The sequence below is a fragment of the Dendronephthya gigantea genome, unplaced genomic scaffold (genome assembly GCF_004324835.1).
Source record: "Dendronephthya gigantea isolate DGI-Jeju-01 unplaced genomic scaffold, DenGig_1.0 000047F, whole genome shotgun sequence".
In the NCBI taxonomy this organism is placed as follows: domain Eukaryota; kingdom Metazoa; phylum Cnidaria; class Anthozoa; order Malacalcyonacea; family Nephtheidae; genus Dendronephthya; species Dendronephthya gigantea.
In genome coordinates, this window is record NW_021163057.1 from 221,593 (window position 1) to 245,994 (window position 24,402).

Consider the following 24,402-nt stretch of genomic DNA (forward strand, 5'->3'; position numbering starts at 1 on the left):
TACCTCAAAAACAACATTTCTCCATGCTATTAAGTATTCCAAGGATATGTATTCCGATAAATGTTGTGAAAGGTGTCACGGCGTTATTGAATGCACGCAATTTAAACCCCAATCCTTCTGTATTAAAAAAGCAATTTGATCCATTCAACGGGAAATTTATTTACAGCATAAAAATCTATAATGTATTTTATTTATTTTTTCTCACAATGGCTTTCGGAGTCACGAACTTTGTCACGTGGATTTGTGATTCTGTGAGTTAATTGCCTGAGCAAGGTGTTGCCAAAAAAAGGAATTGATTTTATCTTTCCAACCTCAGAACACAATGCTTAGATTGCAAGTAACTATAAGTATAGTCCCTCAGGCTATATACGAACTGTCCAAGTTCCTATATCTGCATGGGAACCACGAGTTCTTTTTTCCTCTGTTACAGTTACTCTGATCCCATTTCCCATTTTTCATCAGAGCAGATCGAAATAAGATAACTATTTTCACATGCGATATAATCAGATATTTCATCGAGGTATGAAAAACAAGTGAATAAATTGCGGTTTTACGCACACTCTGCGGCTGGTTGTGCAAACCCTTGCTTACGCCTTTGAAATACCTGGTACTGAGAGCCCCATTGATAACTTCCGCAAAGCTAATGATTCCCTATATTAAAAACAAACAAAAAACAAATTAATATGACTTCGTAACAGCTTTTAATTTGCAAAAGTAAAGAATATTTTAATTTAGAGATAATCTGACAACGGTTGAATTTCGAGATTCCAGACTTCTTTTCGAGATTCAATTCATCTTTAAAGTCCGAGAAAATTATGTACAGTCAAATTTGTTTTAAGCGAAAAATTTTCAAAAGATTTTAAGTTGGTCCTTTGAGAAAGTCTTTGCAATGGCATATTATCTGAGGTCAGAATACATTGGTTTATATATTCATCTTGGGCATGATAAATTTCTTTCCGAATCGATTGTCTTATACAGTCTGTTAACATAAATGGTATTAATCTGTGCCCCCCCCCCCCAATTATCGTGCTTCCTATACGTCACTGAGCTCGACTCTTACTTTTTTCTCATTCCCACGGAGCCACGCAAAGTTCCAAATCTATTTTTCAACAAAGGATTAAGTTGTTCCTGCAAAGCTTTATAATTCTTCCGCAGTTCTTTCTGATATTCTTTTTGTTCCTCTGTTATCAATTCTTTGTTCTTTTTCAGCGCTTCCCCGCAGCTTTATTACATGAAATAACCAAAGGATTAGTGTTCAAAACTAGGGCAAGCAATACAAAGGTCTACGGTCTACGTAGCCATTTTAGCTGTGGCTTGCCGATAAATTGATTGTATAGTGTAAAGGGGGCTAGTGACATAGACACTTTTAATTCTTATATATGCAATTTATCTGTTATGAAATGTTTACATGCACGTCTTATACGTGCTTGAATATACATCCTCTTTTTTCAGCAAGATTTTCAAAATTGACGCTTGATTATAAAACATACGATGTACCTACCATTTGACAAATGCTTTGAAGCACAGACGTAACTTATGATGATCCCGGCTTATATTCAAAGATTTCTCATCACTTTTTTTATTATTATCCTCATTGAAATCTGACAAGAAAGCTAAAGCCATCGCCAGTGGGCCCTGAAAGAGATTACATCACGATGCACATGAACCTTACATTGTATTTTTAGACTATGTGCAAACGAGCGTCGTTTTTGAGCGTTTTAAAAATCGTTTTTTCCAGTTTATCACTTTGACGCCTCGTCCACACGATCTAAGGGAAAGTATGCTTAATATGTTAAATTAACTTCAACTTCTATTGTAAAATGATGTTGTTTGAAACCGTTTCGGCATGAAAACGAAAATAAAAACGCTCGAAAACGTTACCGTGTACACATAGTCTTAAAAGTTATTCTATATCAATTAGGCCACAGGGGCAATTTAATTTTGACAATTAGAATTACTTTTATTCTACAATATGTCCATTAGTAACGTATCAAAAGATTTGCGTTGGTCTTTTATCTGTGTGTGTCTGTTTGTGATAAAGCAACCACAGATTTGTAGACAAAATATCTCGACAGAATCTCTAGTTTTAATATAAGCGAAAATCGTGACTAACGACGGTCTAAAAATGATTTTTCAGCCGCCGGGGGGGGGGGAAGTTACGTGAGGGAATATACGGTACACAAATTATAAAATAAAAGGCACGTATCGGTTTGTGATTATTCGGTCGATGTTGGGTGAAAACTGGGTCTTCACAATCGGTAACGGCTTTTTTTAACATCGAGATCGCTATACTATCAGCTGATGTCTCGTGCATCATAATCTCAACTTACAAAGAAAAAAAATGATGTTTACAAACCTGGTTAACAGCAGTTCCAACACAGCCTTGTAGAACCATTTGAAGGATTTTCTTATCGGGAGGTTCTTGTAAAACAGCAGCTTTTAATTCTTTGATCTTTTTTTGAATATCCTCAATTGCTACTTGAATGGGTGTCAGCGTGATCTGTATAGAACAAGAACCGATGTGTTTATGTTGGAAAAATAAGAAATATTTCTCTACAGCGTTTGGGTTTCAAGCCTGTCAAAATTACCCATATATATTATCCTGTGTTTATATGACCACAAATAAAATTCCATGCCTTATCCTGATGCCCAATCGTTTGCAATACTCAACCGAAAGATTGAAACCAAACATATCGCTTTGAATGTGTCCATTATAGGTCTTCGTTTGTCGAAGTATATTAAAATTTACATATAAGCATATTAAAGGTATATTAAAAGTAAATAAAATTTTGTAAAAAAAGTACATGAAATTTTAAACATGTTGACAGGAATATACGTCTTGCCATCATTTTACTCATGCATAGATGACCGAGATGAACGTATATTTGTATAAAAGTAAAGGTATATTTAGGAATCGAATCTAAATTCGTGTCATCTACTATTTCTACTTATAAAACACTGTTCAGTTTGAGAATATAAATATATAAAAGGTTTTATATCACTCCGATTTACGAGCCAGTTTCCAGCGAATTTATATATAATATAGGCATGATTGAATAGATATAATAATGCCTAATCGCCAGGATCAAATCAGTTCGTATATAAACATACCTCCTCCTTGTCTATGACATTTACTCTCGTCTTCAAATAGGGAAAAGCATGAGAGACAGTTAGGATTGTTTTACGTTTATACTGATTCACCAAACTGTCGGCGTGAGCTTGGCCGCTGGGTGTGAAAGGTGTCGCAAAAACAAACCGTCCTATTAGGAGATAAAATGTTATTTAGGAAGAAGTCAAGGTTTCTGTAGACACGTCTAAGACTATGAGGACACGGTCACGCGTTTTCGAGCGTTTTCATTTTCGTTTTCATGCCAAAACGGATTCAAACACCGTCAATTTACAATAGAAGTTGAAACTAATTTAACATATTGAGTATATTTTTCCATGGATCGTGTGGACAAAACGTCAAAGTGATAAACTAGATAAAAACGGTTTTGAAAACGCTCGAAAACGACGCTCGTGTGCACATAGCCTAATTCGGAAAGTGCCCGCGTGCTCAGAAATATTCACTGAGGTGAATAATGATGTGTTTAGTACAATTACAAAAGGCACATGATCTTTCGAGAAAGCTAATCTTTTAGTAGAAAACACAATATTACAAACGTGGACAACTGTAAATCACCTTTGTAAATCTACCTTAAAATATTTCACTAAAGGCGCTGTTATACTATGCAGTTTTCCTTGCGACTTGCAATGCAATTATAATTTTGAGGGATGTTAATTTGTAGCGAGTGTCCAAAATGCTAAGAAAACGTTAGCAGATCGTAAGAAATGTTCGTATTTGTCAACTTTAGATGCCTCAGGAGTAGCATTTCATTGCATGTTGCAGGAAAAGTTGCATAGGGTAACACCGCCTTAATGTTATCATCAAAATATAGTTGAATTTTTACACAAACAGCCGAAAGCATCGACAAAAGCTAATAGAATGCAGGAATAAAAGTTTCTGCTTAGCACTGTGTTTTATTCGTGGTTCCCTTCATGAAAACATAGTAATATTAGGAATATATTTCTTATAATAATTTGGAGAGTTGCATCAGGATACATACGTATGTTATAATTCTTGTCGAAGTATGTCCTACGATCCTTCATTTCATATTCAGCGAAGTAAGGCTCCACATATGTAAGCTGTATATAAGCTTTCTCGGGATCAAGTTTTGAAGTGTCAACGGCGTTGGAGTCCTTGATCACTTCAACAGCATCTTCACCGAAACGATCCTTGTAAAAACTCTAAAATATTCAGATGGGAATATATTACGACAGTCAGTGAGTCTTGTATCGTAATCGACAGAAACGCTCTAGCCCTTAATTTATAGCCAGTGCTTCATCAGTCTCCTTGTCCCACCCAATTAAAACTTCACAAAAATCAAACAACCAATTTGCGAATTTCGCAAATACTACACCTGTAATCGAAGGGAAATTTCGGGCAATTTAGTAATTGCTGGCTCTTTGTAAATAAATTCTTCACCGTCTAAATCACCAAACTTTTCACCAAAGAATCCGACTCGAAAATACGTTCCCATCATTCTTTTCCCTTCCTAAACATTTAAGGAGTAGAAAATTAGAGAACTCAGCTAACTATAATTTATATTTTTCAAAATTAGGCTTCTTTTCTGTTCGAAGTTGTCTTAACTTCACTGCAGCCTACAATTATTTATATGTCCTTCACTCTATTCTTTGTTTTAGGCACTGAACTATATGTTGCAATTTTACTTATACTGCATTATCGTACTGTGATCGTGTTGTAATTATACTGTACTGTACTGTACGGTGATCGTAGACATCGTACTGTTCAAGTATTGTACTGTACTGAATGTATTGCACGCTATATTCCACTAAGGCAGAATGGGGCTTTCCACTGCATAGTATTTCTTTAATCATTATATGCTTGAACTCTAAGCCTGTTTAGCTTAAACGGCGGATAAGTCAAAATTAAATAACACTCTTACATCTTTCTTGAGTCAACTTGAATATTATGCACTGAATATGTAGTTGTTAACAGTATTAAGGTTGAAAACATTTTGTTTCCTTGTTGAATAAAACGATAGACTTGATTCCCATTTTGTACTTAACCACCGTTAAAGCTAAACGGGCTTGATACAACCGGCCCCTGTATTATCCCCACTAAAAAATCCAGCAGTACTATCCATACTTACATTCTTAATAATATTGTCAAAAGCACTGGACAACTTCCCATGTAGTTCATATAACTTTTTAAAATTCCGAGCTACTTCGTAAATTGGAAGGGAAATTTTGTAGACTTCATTAACGCATTCGTACGTGTGAGCCAAGCTAAAGCCGGCAGCAGCTTGCTCGAGGAGACCAAGAAGACCATTCTCTGAGAAGTACTTTCCTGTACAGATACCTTCTTGATCCTGTAAACACAACACAGCTTTACTCACAATTTTAAGACAATTGTTGGCCATGAGTATCCAGCCAAAACAAATGGGCTGATGCACTGAAACTTCATCAAACCAGAAGCTCATGGTCTGGGGATCATAAATTGTTTCTGCTATTTGTGAAAGGCGAATGTCGTAGCAAAAGAGGAGGCAAAGTGATTGTTAGGATCTTTAGTTCATATAATCAAGAGTATTCACAGTTATATCACATGCGTGCCACTAAAACACAACACAGATAGATTAACAAATGCTGGGTAGTCGTGCTCTATATTGGCAGTAGGCAAATGTGGGTACTTACAGGAGCTACTATATCATCGGATATTGCACTTTCTTCAAGAACATTTGGAGAAATCTTTTCAAAGCTGACACAGCCAATGGGAAGATGGGGTTGGTCCTCCACCAGATATAAATATTCTGCGACCAACGCAGCTGCATGTATCACACACATGGCTGCCTCCAAGTGGTTGCTCAGCTGTAAGAAAAAAAATCGCAACACATTTAGCCTATTCATCTATTCTATAAATTCTAAAACTGCTTAAAAGTCACACGAGTCACACATATTGTGAGCATGTTTTACACGAGGCTACTTTTCCTGCAAATTAAACGCAATTTCTGCACCTAGCTATAATTATGTTACTTGTACGTCCATGTCCGAAATTTAAGTCGCAAGTTTCACATATGTCTCATTAAAAATCCGCACATATTGATAAAGAACCGTCACTCTGTAGGTGAGACCCATGACAATTGTACCTTCGTGTGCTGGGCAGCCATATTCTGAAGCCAAGTCAATCGCAAATCAGGTGAATTTTGATACCTGAAGTAAAAGAATAGGACATTTCTTGTCTATTCTTATTTATAATTTTACTTCAATATTGAAAGTAACAGTAACGTATTGCTTAAGGTGGTTGTCGTTTTTACGGATGTAGCCTGCATGGGTTACAATCTACTTCATATTACTGGAGCGCAGGGTGGGCTTGTTGTGGGTCACTGATCTGTTGTGGGTGGTAAAAAACCTGACGCCTTGACTGATTGCGTGATTTGACTTGTCCAACTGTAACGTTTACTTTGTAAACATATTGTATTGGAATACGTGGATACATACCCTTTAGCAATTCTGTACATGAGGTCAATCAACATTTCCGGGTCCTATACAAAAAAGGTCGGTAAATTATAGATCAATTTAGAAGCTGAAAATATTTCGACACAGAAGCATGCGATAACAAACACTGAAAATTCAAAAGGGTCAAAATTACCCCAAAAGAGTAGCTGTGGGGTCAATTTCACCTGAGAACAACTCTATTTGGGGTATAGCTTTTACCCTTTTGAACTTTTGTGCAGCCATTAAAAATAAATGATAAAATGGTAGTGATGAAGAAAAATTAGGCATTACCGAAAAATTTTTTTCAACATGAATGATCACACGTCAAGTGTAATTTATAATGATCACGCTATACATACCTCATTGAACTCGTGCATTTTCACCGTGTTTGTTAAAATCATGTGCAGATTAAACACCAATTCACGAACCTTAAAAAAATATCGAGCGCAAATAAGATAACTTATTATTACTATTAGGATTATTATGATCAATATTATGATCTTTATTATTATATACAACATCTTTCTTTATAAATTGATAGAATCTCCGGAAAATAGTACCTGCTCCGGGAAATTGGTGTTCTTCAGTTCATGGTCAGTTTCAGCGTAGGTTATGACAGTCTTCAATGATCGTTTAAGATGGTCACCATTCACATACTAAGACGTAATAAGCACATTCTTTTAACAAACAACATCATGCAATGGTATAAGTAGATTACGGCATACAGTATAACGGGCATAGCTGCAAATAAGCTATATTTCAACTTGATTGTCTATTTAAAAAAACATTGTTCAATCTGATTGCATTTTAATTAAGGCGAGGAAAGAAAAAAACCGATCTAAAGATCGAAAAGGATTGCTTGTGGACAAACTATTAGACAAAATATACCAGCTATACCAAATATACATTATATAAATGCATTGTAAAACAATTACCTGAGGGGTTCCAACAAGAGACGACAACGACAAAGTCACTTGCATTTTTACACGGGAGAAGTTCTGTTAGTGAAAAATAGACAAAGTAATGCATTTTATGCGACGACTATAGTCTGCAAATCTCTACGCGTAAATGATCTAGAAGAATATTTGAAAAGTATAACACTTTTCCCCTAAAATATATCATCTCCTTATGCATGAATATACTCAATCATCTTTTGAGCAGTCAATTATATTATTACACACTGTACACAAGCTAATGATAGGTCATGCGATTCTATCGTGTAAAAGTATACACATCTGTAATTACATGCAAACAAACAACAAGAACTTACATTTCCGATTTGGTAATTCTGTCTCATAAGTAAATACAATGAAGCACTTGCTTGAGTTCGTATGCTGGCCTGTGAAGAACTGCAGTGATGAAGCAAACGAGAACACAAGTCTGCTATCAACTCCGTGTCATCTTCAAACAACAGTTCAGGATACTAAATTGAATATAAATAATAAGGAATATAATAATAAGAGATGCATGGAGGATCCGGAGAAAACCCTCGAAGCACACAAGAGAAGTAAAAAACGTCAACTTACTGAAGGCAAGTATAAGAAAGTTCATATTAGTACAACTGAGACCTCGATCTACTCGACCTCCGTATAGAGTGGTAAAAGATCAGTGATAAAAGGTAGAGTGCGGAGAGAAATGCAGTTGCAATGCAGTTTCTGGCACAGGTAAAGGCAAATTTACGAAAAACCTACGAAAACTCTCCAAGATGTAAAACAGGAAGACACTTAGTGCTTGCGTGTAGGACAGGATTTGGTGGTTTAACCGTAGCTAGCACTCTAGCATTAACCTGCAATCTATTCATACTAACCTTGGCGACAATTGAACGCTGTGTTGGGAACATGCTCTGTAATACACGTTCGCTTTGGTAACAGTTCAAACAATGGAGCAATACCTTCAGAACACCACTTAGGATAGTATGAGAATGATCTGATGAGATTGAAGTCTGTAAATAGAATAGGTTCATTAACAATCTCGAGATTGGTAAACAGAAGCCTTCAAGGTGGATCTCTAAACAAATTATCTCTCTATTCATTGAGTGCTGCTTTCTGAATGTGGTACAAATTTTGTTTCATGAAAAGTGCGGTAACTTCCGCGCGAACTCGGAAGCACTTTAAATACCTATTCTAAATACTAATCGTTGTTGTCTTTATGCATCACCAACAGTATATTTTTTTTCGTGATTGTACAGCAATAAAACGAGTAATTTTTAGTGGACTAACCTCGACTATATTTTCCAAGGTGTCTAAAATAATCATGGCGATTTCTCCAGACATACAGCCAAAGAATTTCGTCTTCAGTTCTATATCGGGATCATGCCTTAAAAGCAGATGTAAATGTGAATTTCAAGAAAAAAAACCCAACGAAATATTCCCTCAAATATATAAAACAATCAGGGAGACTGATGAAAATAATAGCAGTAAAATATGCATATTGAAGTTCACGCTAAAACTATATATAGTATGATCATCAGTGTGAGCATACTTTGTTTCCTAAAACAAAATGCATACTGTAGATCACATGCCTGGCTGGTAAACTATGCCTCATATTTACTATAGACTGACAACCAATAAAGATGGTTGAGAATTAATAAATACTCTAAGCGGTGATATAAATTATTTAATATCCGATATTGATATCAGTTGCACGTTATTTTTAGAAGTATACGTTAACTCTTTTATATGTTATTAAATTGTCCACTATAATCAACGATTTCGCATCTGTATTTGCAAAACACGCACCTTTCCTGCTGCTTGGCTTGTTTGTATTGAGTCTTATCTTTTTGCCAACGTAATTTGGCCTCGCCCGTTGCAGAAATACCACTGACTTTGTCTATTGTAATAAAAAATAACAGTCTCTACCAATATAGCTTTGTGAATAAAAATTATAGTTTTATCAATGATTTGGTCGCAATACGAAATGATGGTAATTGTAAAAAGTACAAAAGGTATCCATGCAGCCACAACACTTTGTAGCAAAGCATTGCAATTTGACAATATATTACAGTAGTTTCTATATGTGAAATACATTTTTTGGATGCGAATATTTAAAACTAGTCGACAATGCAATTTTCCATTGACCATGCAGTATCATCGTTTTTGTACTGTACCGCAAACGTAATGCATTAGTGCTTGGTCTTACCTACTAAAAATCTGCTTTCTCTATGACGAGCCATCATCTCCCGTGCAGCTCCTTTCGCGAGAATAGCTTCTTCCAGTTTAGCTTTTGCTGATGAACTGTCTGGCTTGGAAGGAACTGCTGTTGCTTTTGTTTCCGATGTTTGTATCTCATTATATTTGAATATTGTTGTACATAAATCTAAAACGTCCAGTAATCTGCATATTCTATAAAAATCAAGCACGGACGTTAAAATCTAGACAAACATTGAATGTTAAGGCTTTTGGAGTATTTCACAACATTGCATGGAAGACCCTTTTAGACTTTTAATTAGTTTTATATCCACAATAACGAACGTCTACTACTCCATGAAGTTTTTAAATCTTTTTATAAGAAATAGTTTTTCGTATATATTTTTAAATTCGAAAATATTTAGGAAAACTATAATATCGTTTCCATGCACACGGTTGAGAAAATCTCTATCCAGGCTTGGTAAAACCGGTCCCAGGGTTTTGGGGGATGATTACACGCAACTATTTGCAACCACCGAACTGATTTCTTTAAAAACACTAGGGTAACCCCATGCACTTACGTCGATGAAGGTTGCCTTGCCCACCATTCTTTTAAAACGTTGGAATCCTCGTTCTTGATCACCCAAAGGAAGCACAATAACAGACGACGCGTGGAATCTGGAGTCAGACTAGGCGCTTGAGATTTCTAGAGAACGTAACCAAATGTCAAAATAGTGTTAATGAATACAAAACTATTGCAAGTCGAGCCAACACACGATGCTTCATTCCCAAACATCAGAATAATAGTAACAATACGCATATTCATTTTGAAGAATGAGAAGCATCCACAATCTGACAAGACTAAATGTCAGTAAAAACATACCTGAGCCGAATAATCCCTGCCAATATCATCGTTGTTTGGTACCCATCGTGACGTGAGGGACGAGGTAGCTATTGCATTTGCAACAGAAATATTTAATCCACCATGGTCGTCGTCAATGGGAGCACCGTGAAGCAAGGAAAAGTTCTCGGTGACTACTCCCAGGAGAGGAAGATAAAGCGAAGCTACCCTTGCCCTGCACGATGGTTCATCATATCTTGTGTCCGAATCGTGGCACTGTATTAAGTCTGTAATACAGTCGATTGCTTGGTCTTGTATAGCCGTGTCACTAGGCAGAGAAAAGGAATGCAAACACAAAAGTTAGTAGAGAATAAATTTTGGCTTGTAAAAGTTTCTGCGAGAAATATTTGCTGTGGAATTTCGCTTTGCGCCTTGGTGTTACCCACATCGGATAAACACACAGAAAGCGATTCTGAGGTACTTTCTCTTCATACACAGCTCTAAATGCACTTGCAGATATAATTGTGCTAAACTAACTGTTTAACATTTGTTGCTTTTGTCGAGATTCAAAAGTGCCGGATGGAAGAGAAATCCATGCATTCTTGCCACATTATCTCCTATATGTACATCTTGTACCCAGTCGTGTACCTTACATTTTCACTTCAAGACAAACGAACACCAAACATGTGGACATCATTACTCACCTTCCATCCAATGCCAGCGACAGTTCAGACAACAGTAATCCAGACAAGTAATGCTGCCGGCGGAAACTGACCGAGAGCTCGGCCATACTGGGCGGCATTGAAGACGTCATCATCGAAGACGCACTGGACTCGATAGATGCCATGGATGGGGAAGGCGAGATTTGAGGTGATGGGAATAATGGCATTTTGAAGGGAAGATTTAAGGTGACGTAATGCTCGTGGCTACAAACAATACGTAAAGAATTAAGACGAAGCTCAGCTAGTCCTGGTTTTTGTACCGTCGCTGACATTATCTATAAGAGATGTAAATAAAAAATTATGAATACGTAGCTAGCCCCTGTGATGAGTCGTCATCATCGCCAAATAAAAGAATTAAGGGTCGTTGAAAAAAGTTATTAGCCAATTTCCGTTTCTTTTTTTGACAAGAGTATAGTCAAGTTAGAAAATGCTTTTTCACCAGGTCTGCATGTACTGTACGTACTATCATTATAGGATACTCTCACTGGATGATCACGAACTAATATAATGAATCGCCCGAATATCAAATTTGTATGACATAACGTGACTAGAAATCAGAATCTTGACGTACATACCTCAGTATAATAATGCATGAAGAGTTTTAAAACATAACCACGGTCCATCAGAGACAAGATATCGTAGAAGAAGAAGGACAAATAGGAATTTAAATCTTTAGCCAAGGAGGCATCCTGTAACGAAAGAACATTTAATTGCTGACATTCAAGTAACTAAAATCATTACGAGACGCTGGGAACCATTATTGATCGTATTATTCTTCACAATGATGCATTTGTCAGATTCTATGTGCAAAACAAAATATCTCTACTTGAACTTTATATTGAATTCATTATAAATGAACTGTACCTGGCTAAATTGCTCGATAATTTCTGACGTTGCCATGCCCACTAGCGCTCTGACGTCATCCATAAACTGTTCTGGAAAGCGAGAGCTTCTTGGATAGTAGAACTTGTCAATATTGTCCAGATACTGGGCCATACTTTTCACCTATATGAATTGCGTTAAGATTTAAGGATGGCATGTAGTTATGTCCTTTGATTTCATTCTTCTACCTTAGAAGGATAAAAATATCTGGCGAATGAAATTAAAATGGGAAAATTTCTGTACTTTTGATTATTATTTTTGACAAATGTTAATGAAGAAAATGTATGCTTGAAGAGTAATATTTACTGATATAGCTAACATAATTCTCATAATTTTTCTGACAAACGACAGCATTGCCTTGTTTAAAATATACGTTGGGGATTCAGGAAACAGTAGAACACCGGATGCACAGTGAAGCGGCGTAATTTCATCAAAGCTTTACCTACCATCAACTCGAAGAAAAACCATGCATGTGCAAGAGTCATGTGTCTTATTTCACCAGTAGCAACAGCCCATTGTAAGGCGATCTCTTCGTGAACAAGCTAAAAAGACAGGCAAGTTGTACAGTTTTCGATGACCTAGAGCCAAAACCCTAGCTAGTCATAAGCAACAAACAAATTCCAAAAAAACTTAAACCAGAAGAGAAAAGTAAAAATTGAAATTTACTTCGAATGCATTTTACAAATTGATCTAGGGCCAATTTTTCATAATTTGTTTTTCTTCAAATTAAAGAAAAAATTATAACAAAAACAATCAACAACATGCACGGTACCTTTTTATGTGCAGGTGAAATAGGCAGTCTCATATGACCTGCTTTAGCTTCCGCCATACTACTCCTGTTCCCTGGGACCTTACTGATCTGTTCCAGCTCCCAGTCCTCCCTTTCATACCTCTTTCCCAAGCTCCGAGATGGTGAGAGCGAATCGGACGGAGCATTTAACGAGGGATTGCTGCTGCTGTGGACCTTGCTTTGTAAAAGTTCTTCACGTGTCACGTGCATGCTAATAGGACGTTCATCTGAAAACGAATGATGCGACAATGTCCTCAACACTGCTCGGTTACAAGGTGCATAAACAAAACGTATATGTATTTGTTTTTTACAAATTCAGCTTCAATCATTTCATTTAAAAAGCCGGGATTTTGCTACTCGTGCACACAAAGGCTAATTACTCTACAAAAATAGTGGAATTTCAACTGCAAAACAGCGGGGTTTAAACAAGATCTCACCGAATATCGCATTATTAAATTGCTGGATAGACCTAACCATGATGACATTCAATGCCATTATCATGGAGAACTGAATATGAAGAACAGTATCAAATTAAAACATACCTTTGTACAAGTCAGCAAAAGAGTTCGCAGGTGAGACCGAAAACGGAGCATTGAAGACATACGTTACGAAAGACAACAACAAATTACTGCGACCATGGTTGTCAACATTATCTTTAAGAAGTTCGTGAACTCGTTCAACTATCTTAGCCAAAGATTGGAACGCTGATTGGCCAATGTTCACTGAAACAAAAATTCAAACTTCTTAAGGAAAGGAAGGCAATAAAAAAATTCCCAATGCAGTAATTTATAGACGGAGTGTAATTGTTTTCCCTTCTCTGTGCACGCACATCATACATGCCCGACATCTCATAGAAAAAGACATATTGTAAGAATTTCAAGAACTCACTTAATAGACCTTTTTCATAATGACGTCAAACGCGGAAAGTCGGATGTTACACGAAGTTTGATTGGCTCGATAGTTTCGTGGAGCCAATCAAACTTCGTGTAACATCATACTTTCCGCGTTTGACGTCATTATAAGAAAGGTCTATAGACTACAGTATAGTCGTTCTGCATATAGTGTCCCCAACATGATCTATTCATATAACACCTTACACTTATGTTTTTTAAATAGTACAATAAGAATTTCCATTTGTTTTCATATTTTCCATACTTTTCCATATCTCACGGAATGAAAATATTAATTCGTACAATCGCACGAAGAAAACATGCATGATTACTAACATGATCAAATAATCATAAAATAATTTAATTCCACAACGACTTACCCACGTGACCGGAGACAACAGGAGGTCTAACAAGCAACATAATGAGCTTCTCCAGAATGATGGGAAGAAATCGCACCAGGGGTTCAGGTTGAGCTTGTCGTAAATCAGAAACACTCTTTTTAAGACCCGTCTCGAGGTTGCAATCGTTCGATCGACTGGGGGACACAGGGAGATGTCTGTTCTCGACCTGATGACAGTTCTTTAGGAATCGATGAATGCACACATCCTGTGAAGGATTTGAATGAGAAGAGCTTGAATGTATAAAGTTTTTCTTGGTCTTATAATAGTAGATGTTTGCAAACTGATGCAATAGACCTTTTTTCACATTGACGTCAAACGCAGAAAACCTGGTGTTACACGAAGATTTTCATGACTGAAAATTAACCAACTTCAAACCATTGCAAATGATCTACTGATGCACATATTTAGGTGTATTTACCCGAGAATGGACAGAAGAGATAGCTCGAACTGCAACGTTGAAAACACCTCTGTGACCGTCGACCCATTTCAGACTTGGAAGGTTTATCTGCGTAGGAAAAGAGATATTTCAAATGAAATCCTGCTCCTGCAAAACAATCACCGGCACACTTCAAGTTCTAACCTCTGGTGAAAGCATGCTGTAACTATTTGGCAATTGTTCCATACACACTGGGAGATCGAATTCACCCAAAACTAGTTGACCGTCCTTCAACATCGGCAACCACTGAAAATAAAAACACAGAAAATTCTTAAATAACATACACGTGTATTACATTTACACTCTAATATATAAGAACGTGACTTTACTAAGTAAACATTTTACCAACTGAGTGCAAACACAACAGCATCGTTCAAAGTCACGGGTTGAAACCGAAGGACTAAAAACTGCTCCGCGATATGAGCTACTCTAATCGACTTGATCATTCAGGGACTCTGTAGCTCAGTTGGTGACGCATATAGAGATAATGGCAAACTGATGAACGCTGGTTTGATTCTAAAACAATTTCTGGATCAGTTTTACTTTGCCAGGGGAATTCCATTCAGGGTAAGATAACATCATACATAATCATCTGAGTTCATAACACAATCACGACAACGATCATGAAGATTACACGCAGTGACTTCTCAAATCATCATAAGAGCCATCAGGAACGTCGTGATTACAAAGAAAGATAAGCTACTCAGGGATAATATAGCCACGTGTATTAGAAAATATAATATAAAAGCTGACTTACGGTATAACCTATTGGTACTTCTGTGGGACTGTGATCATCACCTTTTTTCACGGAGCAGCTGATGTGATAAAACGTAAACAACAAGTGGTGTTGCTCGGTCAAATGAGCCGGAAGTTTTATCTTGATTTCTTCGTTGAAGTCTGGCGCTCTGTAAAGACGTTGGAAATATTTCATTCAAGGAAAACATGGCAAGTGTTACAGACGTCGGTAAGAAAATAAGAAAAATTACTCCACAAAAAAAACGTTGCAAGTTGCGAGCCCCAGCCTTAGAGAGGCAAAAATCGAGGACGGTAGATAAGATACAGTACATGAAATAAAGGGTAAACTGTGCCTTTAAGGGGAGAGCTCATAAAATTAATTTTTGCCTTGTGGGCCACTAATTTTCTTTGAAAGGCTCCGACACATGGTAGCTACATCACATGTAAATATCCAATATGGTAAACATGCATGCACTTACTTGTCGTGGTATGTTATGGATGTCCAAGCTGCCTTAGAGAAAGATGCACAACTGGATTTACCAAACAAACACTAGATAGAAATAATGAAATGAATACTTAACAACAGCGAAATATTTCGTCAATAACCCATTCACTTGACAATACTCCCAAATGCACCATAATGAAACGATTTTCAATGCTAAAGTTGGTGGAGGGAGTGCAGCTTGTGATTGAGGGAATAAAAATGAATATGATCAATAGCTGCTAACTTGCATCAACAAACAATGAACGCTTTATATGTACCTACCTCGAGTGGTGCAGTTTTTGGATTCTCTCCTGAGAGGAACTGAACCTTTACAGCAATGTTACGCACAGATCCTGATCGACTTGAAAAATTCACGTTCATCGGATAAACGAAGAGAAGATTCCTGAAAAAAAATGAAATAAATACACAGCGTGACATAAAGTTTTGTTTCGTATACAGTTTGCCGATTAAAATAATAAAATATCCATATGTAAATCATAATAAAATTCCGATTAAAATAATAAAATATCCAGGGGGAGTTCAAACACTTTTCGAGGCTTTTTAAAGCTTGAAAATTCACAGTACTCCTGGATTTTCAGGCTAGGATTTTTAAAGTCATGCATGAACGCAGAGTAAAACGCATTCTTACTTGTATGTGCTGTAGGGAACATATACTTCTTTGGGAACGAACTCTTCAGCTTCTTTGACCGGTCGCACCTGTCCATCTTGATAAGGATGTACCTAGAAGGACGGCGAAATATCCATTAAGATAACACGAACACGCTGACGGCTGAGCGACAACTTGAATAAAAGAACAACAACCCAACAACCACGTGTATCACTTGTGTACACCACAATATGTACCTGCTGAAGTTCGGATGTCAAGCAGTAAGGTGGTTTTTCACCAGGGGGAGAAATATCTAGCTTCAAAACTCCTACAATACACAAAAATAAGTCTATTATATTAGATTACATCGTTGGGCGAATTAAAACGGTAAATAGTGTAAATGGCCCGATTTATACTAGAGACGGATTATTCATCTGGACGAATGATCCGTCCGACAGATCATTAATTCGTGTAAACACACGGCGAACTATCTAGACAAATTATGTAAAGGAATACGTTAAACAAAACTGAATCGCGCCCGTATTTATACTAACAGACAGATGATGCATCAAGACGAAGTACATACCAATGAAATCCGTCTAAATAGACAAACTATATATGCTTGCCTAAGTTCATCTATAGACGGATGATCCGTCTCTACTATAAATCGGGCCATACAAATGGTGTAAACCTAATTTTCCCTGCCGGCCGCACCGAAGAGATCTTAAATTCCTACCTGGTATACATTTCAGGCGTTTCAGCAACGAGGAAGGGCGTCGTAAATCCGCCAGAAATTTGAAAAGATCGTCATCCTTCAATTTGTCCGATTCCTGCAGACGACGTTTGACAACAAAAGAAAGTAAATATTTAACTACGGATGCATGTACTACGCGAATCAAAAACCTATGTGATTAACGTTACGGTGCGCGACAGAAAAGCACAAGGCTGTATTTGCTGCAATACGATGCTGAAAGACCTGCCTGGGTTATCGATTGATGTTTGTTTTTGTGTACAGGTTATTCCCGTGTTACACTTGCCTGTTTGAAGAAACTCTTCACTGTTAAGGTAACGGGTCTGAAAATGGATAAATCGGACGGACTCTCATCGAGGTCACCATACACTGAACGACGTTGATTACTCAGAGAATTTGATCTCCGAGGTAAGGAATCAGTCTTTTCTTTCTTCAGATATGTTGGAGTAGCGGGTGATTCTGGAGGACTGTTCTGTAAAGGAAACCACTTATCTCAATAATTGTGTCAAAAGGTATAGCTTTAGTTGTACAATTTAATTTCCAAGTAAGACACGTTTAAGCTTACAAGTATATAAGCCATTAAAAAGAAACCAATTAGACAGAATGAATTTTGGTCGCTTTTTTAGACTTTAGTAAGATATATTTTCTACATTTTACAATGTCTTTGGAATTTTGGTACGCTTTTTATACTTTCTTCAAATGTACTTCAAATGTACGTTTCTTCAAAACTTATACTGCATATCACATGCAACTAAATACGGAGGAAGACCGACCTTTCTTTGAGAAGATGACGACACCGAAGCATCTTTCTCGGTCATCGTTCCAAGATCAGTATGGGATGCGCCATTGATGATATCAATCAAATGAATAGCCGTCCACGCGAATGGCATCCTGTATTTACCAAGGCGTTTACAGTTTTCTTTTGCGGCACTAGTTAGCTTCTCTTTGTTCTACAACGAAACATACCAATTCAGTTAAAAGAAACCACAACAGAAAGTACCTCACCGACATCTCCTTTTCGGATTGTTTGCGCATACATTGTTCAAGATTTTAATTAGAGATACATATACGCGAACAAGTTAGTTAGGCAATTCTTAAGTGCATGGGAAAAGTCAGTTGACGACGTTAATAAAAATTCCTTCTTATAGTTTATCATGTAAACAACAAAGGAACAATAACATATTGACATATTCATGATACTGAGGGTTATACTGATCACAATACATACGTGTGATACCACACACGAACGCGTTACAGAAAAGTCGCACATTAGCAAATTGAAAAACTGCACTAATGAAAACGAACTAGTCTTCTTACATATTTATAAATTAGGTAAGCAGTAAAATCGTTAAAAACTGTTCCATACCTTTGATTGGTCTGTTTCTCTGATATATGGTTCAGCAATATCGCCTTGCTGAAAGACTTTCTCGAGTTTTATGACAAGAAAAACATCAGTTGAAGGATAGGTCACGGAGAAGATTGCGGCACGGCTGAGTGTTGATATATCAATTTTATGGTTGTATTTGCCGAGCATTTTCTTATATTCGTCCGTGTTCATATCGAAATAAAAATTTTCAGATATCTGGAAAAAAAACACACACATACAAAAGTTGTAAGGATCTTGATCAGCCAACCTGGAATTCTATAGTTTAAGAAAGTCGGGATTTCTCGACACTTTCGTACAATGCACTTAAACTAAGATATCAAGTTTCACGGGCATGGCACATTTCATCAGTGTAGACAATATATATACCCGCACCTTCTTTTTTACTCGCCCATCATACAACGCCATGCTGGCAAAAATTGGCTCGATGTCCAATTCCAACCTAAAGGTCACGGAATAAAATGTATTTATGGTAAAATACAAATATATTTAATATGGACAGTAAGAAATCTACATATCTAGCTATGTTCTGTTAATAGCCCATACTTTAAAGCTAAACATTTCACAAGGATTCTCTGCCCAAAATGTTCTTGAGGAATAGGTGGTGGAATTCGTCTTTCAGTAGCGTCGTCCTGAAAATGAGAACACAAGTTTTAGATAAATTCATGCACAGGGAACACGGTAGCTACTACGAGTTTTTAGGTCACCCTTTTAATAATGAGTATGTAGTGGAAATGTTCTCTCTTTTAGAACCTTTTAACGTTTTCACTTGTGAGATATTTGCAAAGTATAAATACGCACGAGCAGTAGTCAATTCACAAAAGTAAAAAAATCACGAACAACGAAAGGTCAGCTCTTCCACAGTACATGCAGCATGGTTGAAGATGGTACGAATTCTTTGAACGTGTCACATTTCGTTGTCATTTATTAAATAGAAAAGTTAGAAGATTATTTATAGAATGATGCATGTCGGTCAGAGTTTCGAAAAGTTTTTTAACTGATATGACTTAAACTTTAACAATGCATAGACGGTGAGCATGCATCTACGTGATGTTGACACATATTTTGTTTGTGGTATCTGCATGGTCATTTCCTTTTATACAGTACGATGATATCAAAGTCATACCGGTTCATCAGGACATACAGACATGAGTGTATTTATCCTCTCGTACTGTCTGTAGTCAGAATTGCCTCCATCCACCTCGTCAATCGGGATATGATCTAAAACTGCTGGCAGCAGATCGTCCGGAGAGCACGTCTGCAGATCAACAATGCTAAAATGATAAAGCGATTACGGACATTGAATGCGGTTTTTTTGCCTATTGCGCTGCATGGAAGTTCTGCATGGTAGCCTACGTTTTGCAGGTAAAAGGATGTCTTTTCCACCTGAACGGTTAAAGGCACACCATGCAAGTGGTTCATCAGAAAAGACATCATGAAGGCATCAAAGGCAAAACCTCGCCAAAAATGCATATACAGATGTATGTTATCTGGAACGGCACACCTTAAGTTAACTCCTTTACGAAACACACACGAATAACTAAAAAGCCATGAGTATGATGTTCAAGATGCTACGACTGACTTGATAATATACGTATTCTCACCTGGCGGCGAGTGTCCCTTTTGGTAATTCATCTGCAGGTGACGTCTTTTTAGTTTCACTAGAATCCGGCTGTAATCGAATAATAGCTATTTAACATGGATCAAGTAAAATATAGTGAGACGTGGAAAATAAATTTACCAGATCGAATTCTTTGCGGGCCTTTTCCTCGTCGATCTCGTAAATATGTTTCGGAAGTTTTTCCAAAAAGCTTCCCGTTCTATCGATCTTTCTTCTTGAGTCGGGTTTACCTTCCTCCTTACTGCGAAACTGATACCTGAAATCAGAGATTAATAAAATCAATGGTTAATTATACTATACCAATAACGAGTGTTCATGAGTGCAATGGTAAGAATATTTTCATGACATGAAAGATGGAATTTTTTATGAATGGATGTTTATGAGTGCATTGGTAAGAATGTTTTCAAGAGGTAAAAAATGGATGGAACATTTCATCTTTACCTCTATGAAAATATTCTTACAAGCACGAATGAAAACATTCATTACATATACATATACTTGTTTTATATAACAAATCTCTAATATGAAACCTAATAATCTACAAAGCATGCAGTTCTTTTGTACCAAATCAATCGAGATGTGTTTGAAAAGACATCGTGTACTGTACTTTCCATGTCATTACCTTCTGTTGACAACATGCCAATTAGAGGTATACAACTTTACACAATCCACAACAAGAGGGTCAGTATCAGCTCTAAAAAAGAATTCAAAATAAAATGGCAACACTGCTTCTTTTTCTAATACGCTAAATTGACAAACGTATAGGCATTTATGTGAATTTCTTTTACAGAATTTCCCTTTTCTTTAGTCATTACGGCCCGTTTCAGATGTTGAACTTTTCATGTGCCAAATCGAATGCAAATGAACTCAAACAAAGACTTTAGCTTATCAACATTAGGTTCGGCACATGGAAAGTTCGACGTCTGAAACAGGCCAAAATCGACGAAATCACCCCTTTTACTCTAATATACACGTCTTATGTCTCGCTTCATGACATGTGAAAGGTATCATATGATTTGCAAAGTTTTGACGGTTTTATGCGAACGAAGAGACCATGAGATTACCTGCATGGAAGCCTTATCAAAATTGCTTTGTAGATAAATAAATATTTTCTTTGTCTCTCGGACAGTCGGACACATTCATAGATGCATATTTTTTTTATCAAACAGCCATATTGGTTGAATGACGAAATTGCTATATTCGAAATTGCAAGGGCCAAGTAAAGCAAATATATACAATATACGAATATATAAAGGAACGTCAAGTTTTTGTCACAAATCGGTTACAAGGAAATTACCGATTCCACAATTTCTGCCTCATGGAAAGGACTAAACTACCCTAAAGACCTCAACGTATGTTTATATACGAAATATATTTTGTACATACCCGGGGTCCTTGGGGGTGCTTGGATGAACGGTACGATGTTGCCTTTGAATTGTTGTCACTTCTATATCGTCATCAGGAAATTCCAATAACTTACTCACGGGATCATTCTCGTCTGCCAACGGTTGATTTTCCAATATGTACTTCTCAAAGTCCAGCGGGTCCACGATCTTTGTTTGTGAAATCTTACAAATGGGAGACAACGGACTTGGTGAGTAATTCTTGTTTAAGAAAAGCCGGTTGGGATTCGGCAAAGGAAGATAAAGAAAAGTTGGAGACTTCGGCAAATACATGCATGCAGCTGATGTTACAGCAAATCAGATTAAATGCTTAAAGTTTGAATTTCTTGTATACCCGCAATAACGTAATTGCAAGGTTTCAAATCATAATAACACCGTTTAACTTTGATATACCGGACTACTGGAGTACTCTAAAGAGTTTGAAATTGACACAAATACAGTACATTGTGAAGGAGTGTGCATTCGGAATGAGTTCAAACAAAGCAAATTTACCTCAAGTAATTTAATTATTTATAAAAACCGGTGTTACAATGTATAAACATTGCTTACAATATTCTGATCTTTCTTACTGTATGTTCAATTATTAAAACGATCTCGTTTTTTATCCTGTAAACCTTAAAGTCGGATTTTGAATACCTGAAACGAGAAAAACTCACGGAAAAAATAATGCGAGTGCAGATACAGGAATAGAAGAGTAATTTCTCCACTTTTCAACTCCAAAACATGTTTCTTTCAATTGTCCACAAGCAAACAGCATTACACAAACCTATATGTTTTTTCATCCAAAGCCATTTGAGTATTACCTTTAAACGTGAGATACTGATTGTGGCTATTTTGGATGTGGAACATCATGACTAAACTTATTGTGCCTAGTTTTGTAATTTAATCAGTTGAAGTAAAGCACATGTGAATCATTATTTACTCTGTTTATTTACACTTCAAAAAACTGGTTTTGGTTTTTTGAAGAACGTACATGTGTATGAATGCATGCATGTATAGCATTTGTTTATGTGTAACAGACACTTATCACTATGATACACAAAGTGACACTATGTGACCTTACATTACTTGTTGTGAGTGCTACTTATTCCTACATGTATGTAGTCGAGAAGGATAGGGAAAAAATTTAATCGTTAGTACTAGCCATTGAAACAGATTAACCATGACTGCCAACAGAAAACATTGCCTCCCTAAATTTCTCTTGTTAAAAAATATAGGATTTATGATTTTTAGCAACTTCATTTACCAGTATGTGAAATTGGTAATAAAACCATAATGCCAAAAAAAAAGATTGCAGTCAAAATTCTTTGAATATGTTTGCGAGACTTCAATAATAACTGATTATTGACTGAGCATGAGGTCTCTACAGTGAAATATCAAACCAAGGCTTTAAGGAAGGGTAGAGCGATGAAGGAGAGAGGTGCAAGCAAAAAACTTCAGTCTGATATTTCACAGTACAGACCTAACAAGCGAGGTCAATAATTTGTTTATTATATGGCTAAACTGCATGAGACATCCAGGATACTGGTCCAGATACGGAATATTCAGACCATGGTCCGGATATGAATTTTAACAGATTGCTCATCAACCAATCAGAATAAAGGATTTTGAAAAGCCATATAGTAAAAAGATTTATTTTTCTAGTATGCTATATCCTAGTTGCATATTTTCTTTTTTAATTATGATCGAATAAATAAATTAATTCTGGTTGACTGTTCTTACTTCAAAAAAAAATATGCAAAGATTTCACTAGCAAACAATTCCTTTGCAAGTGGAAATCCAGGCTAAGAATCTAAAGACACTAAACAGACATGTATTTAGTCCATATCAAGAACCCATAAATGAAAGGGTCCTTTCCTCTTTAATCTGATATTGCCATGTTCTTCCTAGTAGAAAATAGGCCTCAGGTAGTAGGATTTATTAGGGCTTGCTTGTGACCTATTTCAACTTTTTTTTTTCAATATATCAAAAGGAAATTCTAGATTTGAATTGAAATTGAAAATGTGTATAGAGGGAGATAAAGAGTTTCATTGTGTTGTATGTACTTCATTGTGGTTAGGCCACACCAAATTAGACTTTAGTTTCCCATCCCAGCATTTAGCAGCATGCTTTTTTCATGACAAGGTGTAGCTATCACTGTATCATACTCTGATACTCTACTTACTATAGCTGGTGTAACCAGTTTAATACCTACCTTGACAGTTCATGAACAGTGATCACAATACTGAACTTAAATTTTTTGTTTACAGTGAATAAAATATTGAATGATTCTCGCATCCGGTTGCAGATGTTAAATTAATATTAATTAAAATTAACTTAAGCAACCACAAACTTGCTCGAGACCATAATCAATTACTACCCGCAAACAACTTTAAAATATAAAGATCATAGCACAAGATATAAACTTACTGTGCCGCTAAACATCCCCTGTATTGTATCTTGACTTGCTCTGCTATTTATGCTGGTTTGAGAACCGAAACTATTCGATCTTTCATGGCTAAATGCGATCGTAGATGCGGCCATCTCTCTGGCTTGTGCCGCAGAATACGTCCTGGAGGGCAAATATAACACAGCGTATCAATAACCACAATACGCAATACTCTTTGCACGAACGAATATCGCAATCCCAATCGACTTACTTGTTTAGCTTGTCGGCAAACGCGCGACTTTTTCTTCCTACTCCACCACTTTGTTCCGCCATGATGAAAAGTTAGTCACTCCTTGTGGTCTTCCTCCTTCTGTTTTTAGTCACCAGTTCTAAATTTCGCCGCTGTT

At 36.6% G+C, this 24,402-nt stretch overlaps 1 protein-coding gene across 1 annotated transcript; it reads right to left on the bottom strand.

Annotated features, from left to right (window-relative positions):
- Positions 1–92: 92 nt before the first annotated feature.
- Positions 93–24,388, bottom strand: LOC114527904 (dedicator of cytokinesis protein 7-like). The gene is made up of 48 exons (XM_028549617.1): positions 24,267–24,388; positions 24,037–24,178; positions 21,611–21,792; positions 20,847–20,918; positions 20,345–20,480; positions 20,208–20,275; positions 19,730–19,877; positions 19,150–19,235; positions 18,979–19,045; positions 18,586–18,801; positions 17,993–18,169; positions 17,506–17,691; positions 17,205–17,298; positions 16,726–16,796; positions 16,511–16,602; positions 16,144–16,264; positions 15,857–15,927; positions 15,400–15,547; positions 14,787–14,888; positions 14,625–14,711; positions 14,186–14,411; positions 13,458–13,637; positions 12,898–13,142; positions 12,572–12,667; positions 12,108–12,248; positions 11,819–11,932; positions 11,226–11,518; positions 10,564–10,849; positions 10,262–10,386; positions 9,694–9,896; positions 9,294–9,384; positions 8,775–8,871; positions 8,363–8,497; positions 7,826–7,978; positions 7,491–7,553; positions 7,116–7,211; positions 6,915–6,983; positions 6,559–6,602; positions 6,207–6,270; positions 5,755–5,928; positions 5,214–5,432; positions 4,461–4,595; positions 4,107–4,287; positions 3,112–3,260; positions 2,357–2,500; positions 1,502–1,635; positions 1,061–1,222; positions 93–651 (listed from the first exon to the last, which is right to left on the bottom strand). The coding sequence occupies exons 1-48, from the start codon at positions 24,326–24,328 to the stop codon at positions 588–590; spliced, it is 6,411 nt and encodes a 2,136-aa protein (XP_028405418.1). The 5' UTR covers positions 24,329–24,388; the 3' UTR covers positions 93–587.
- Between the last annotated feature and the right edge of the window lie 14 nt (positions 24,389–24,402).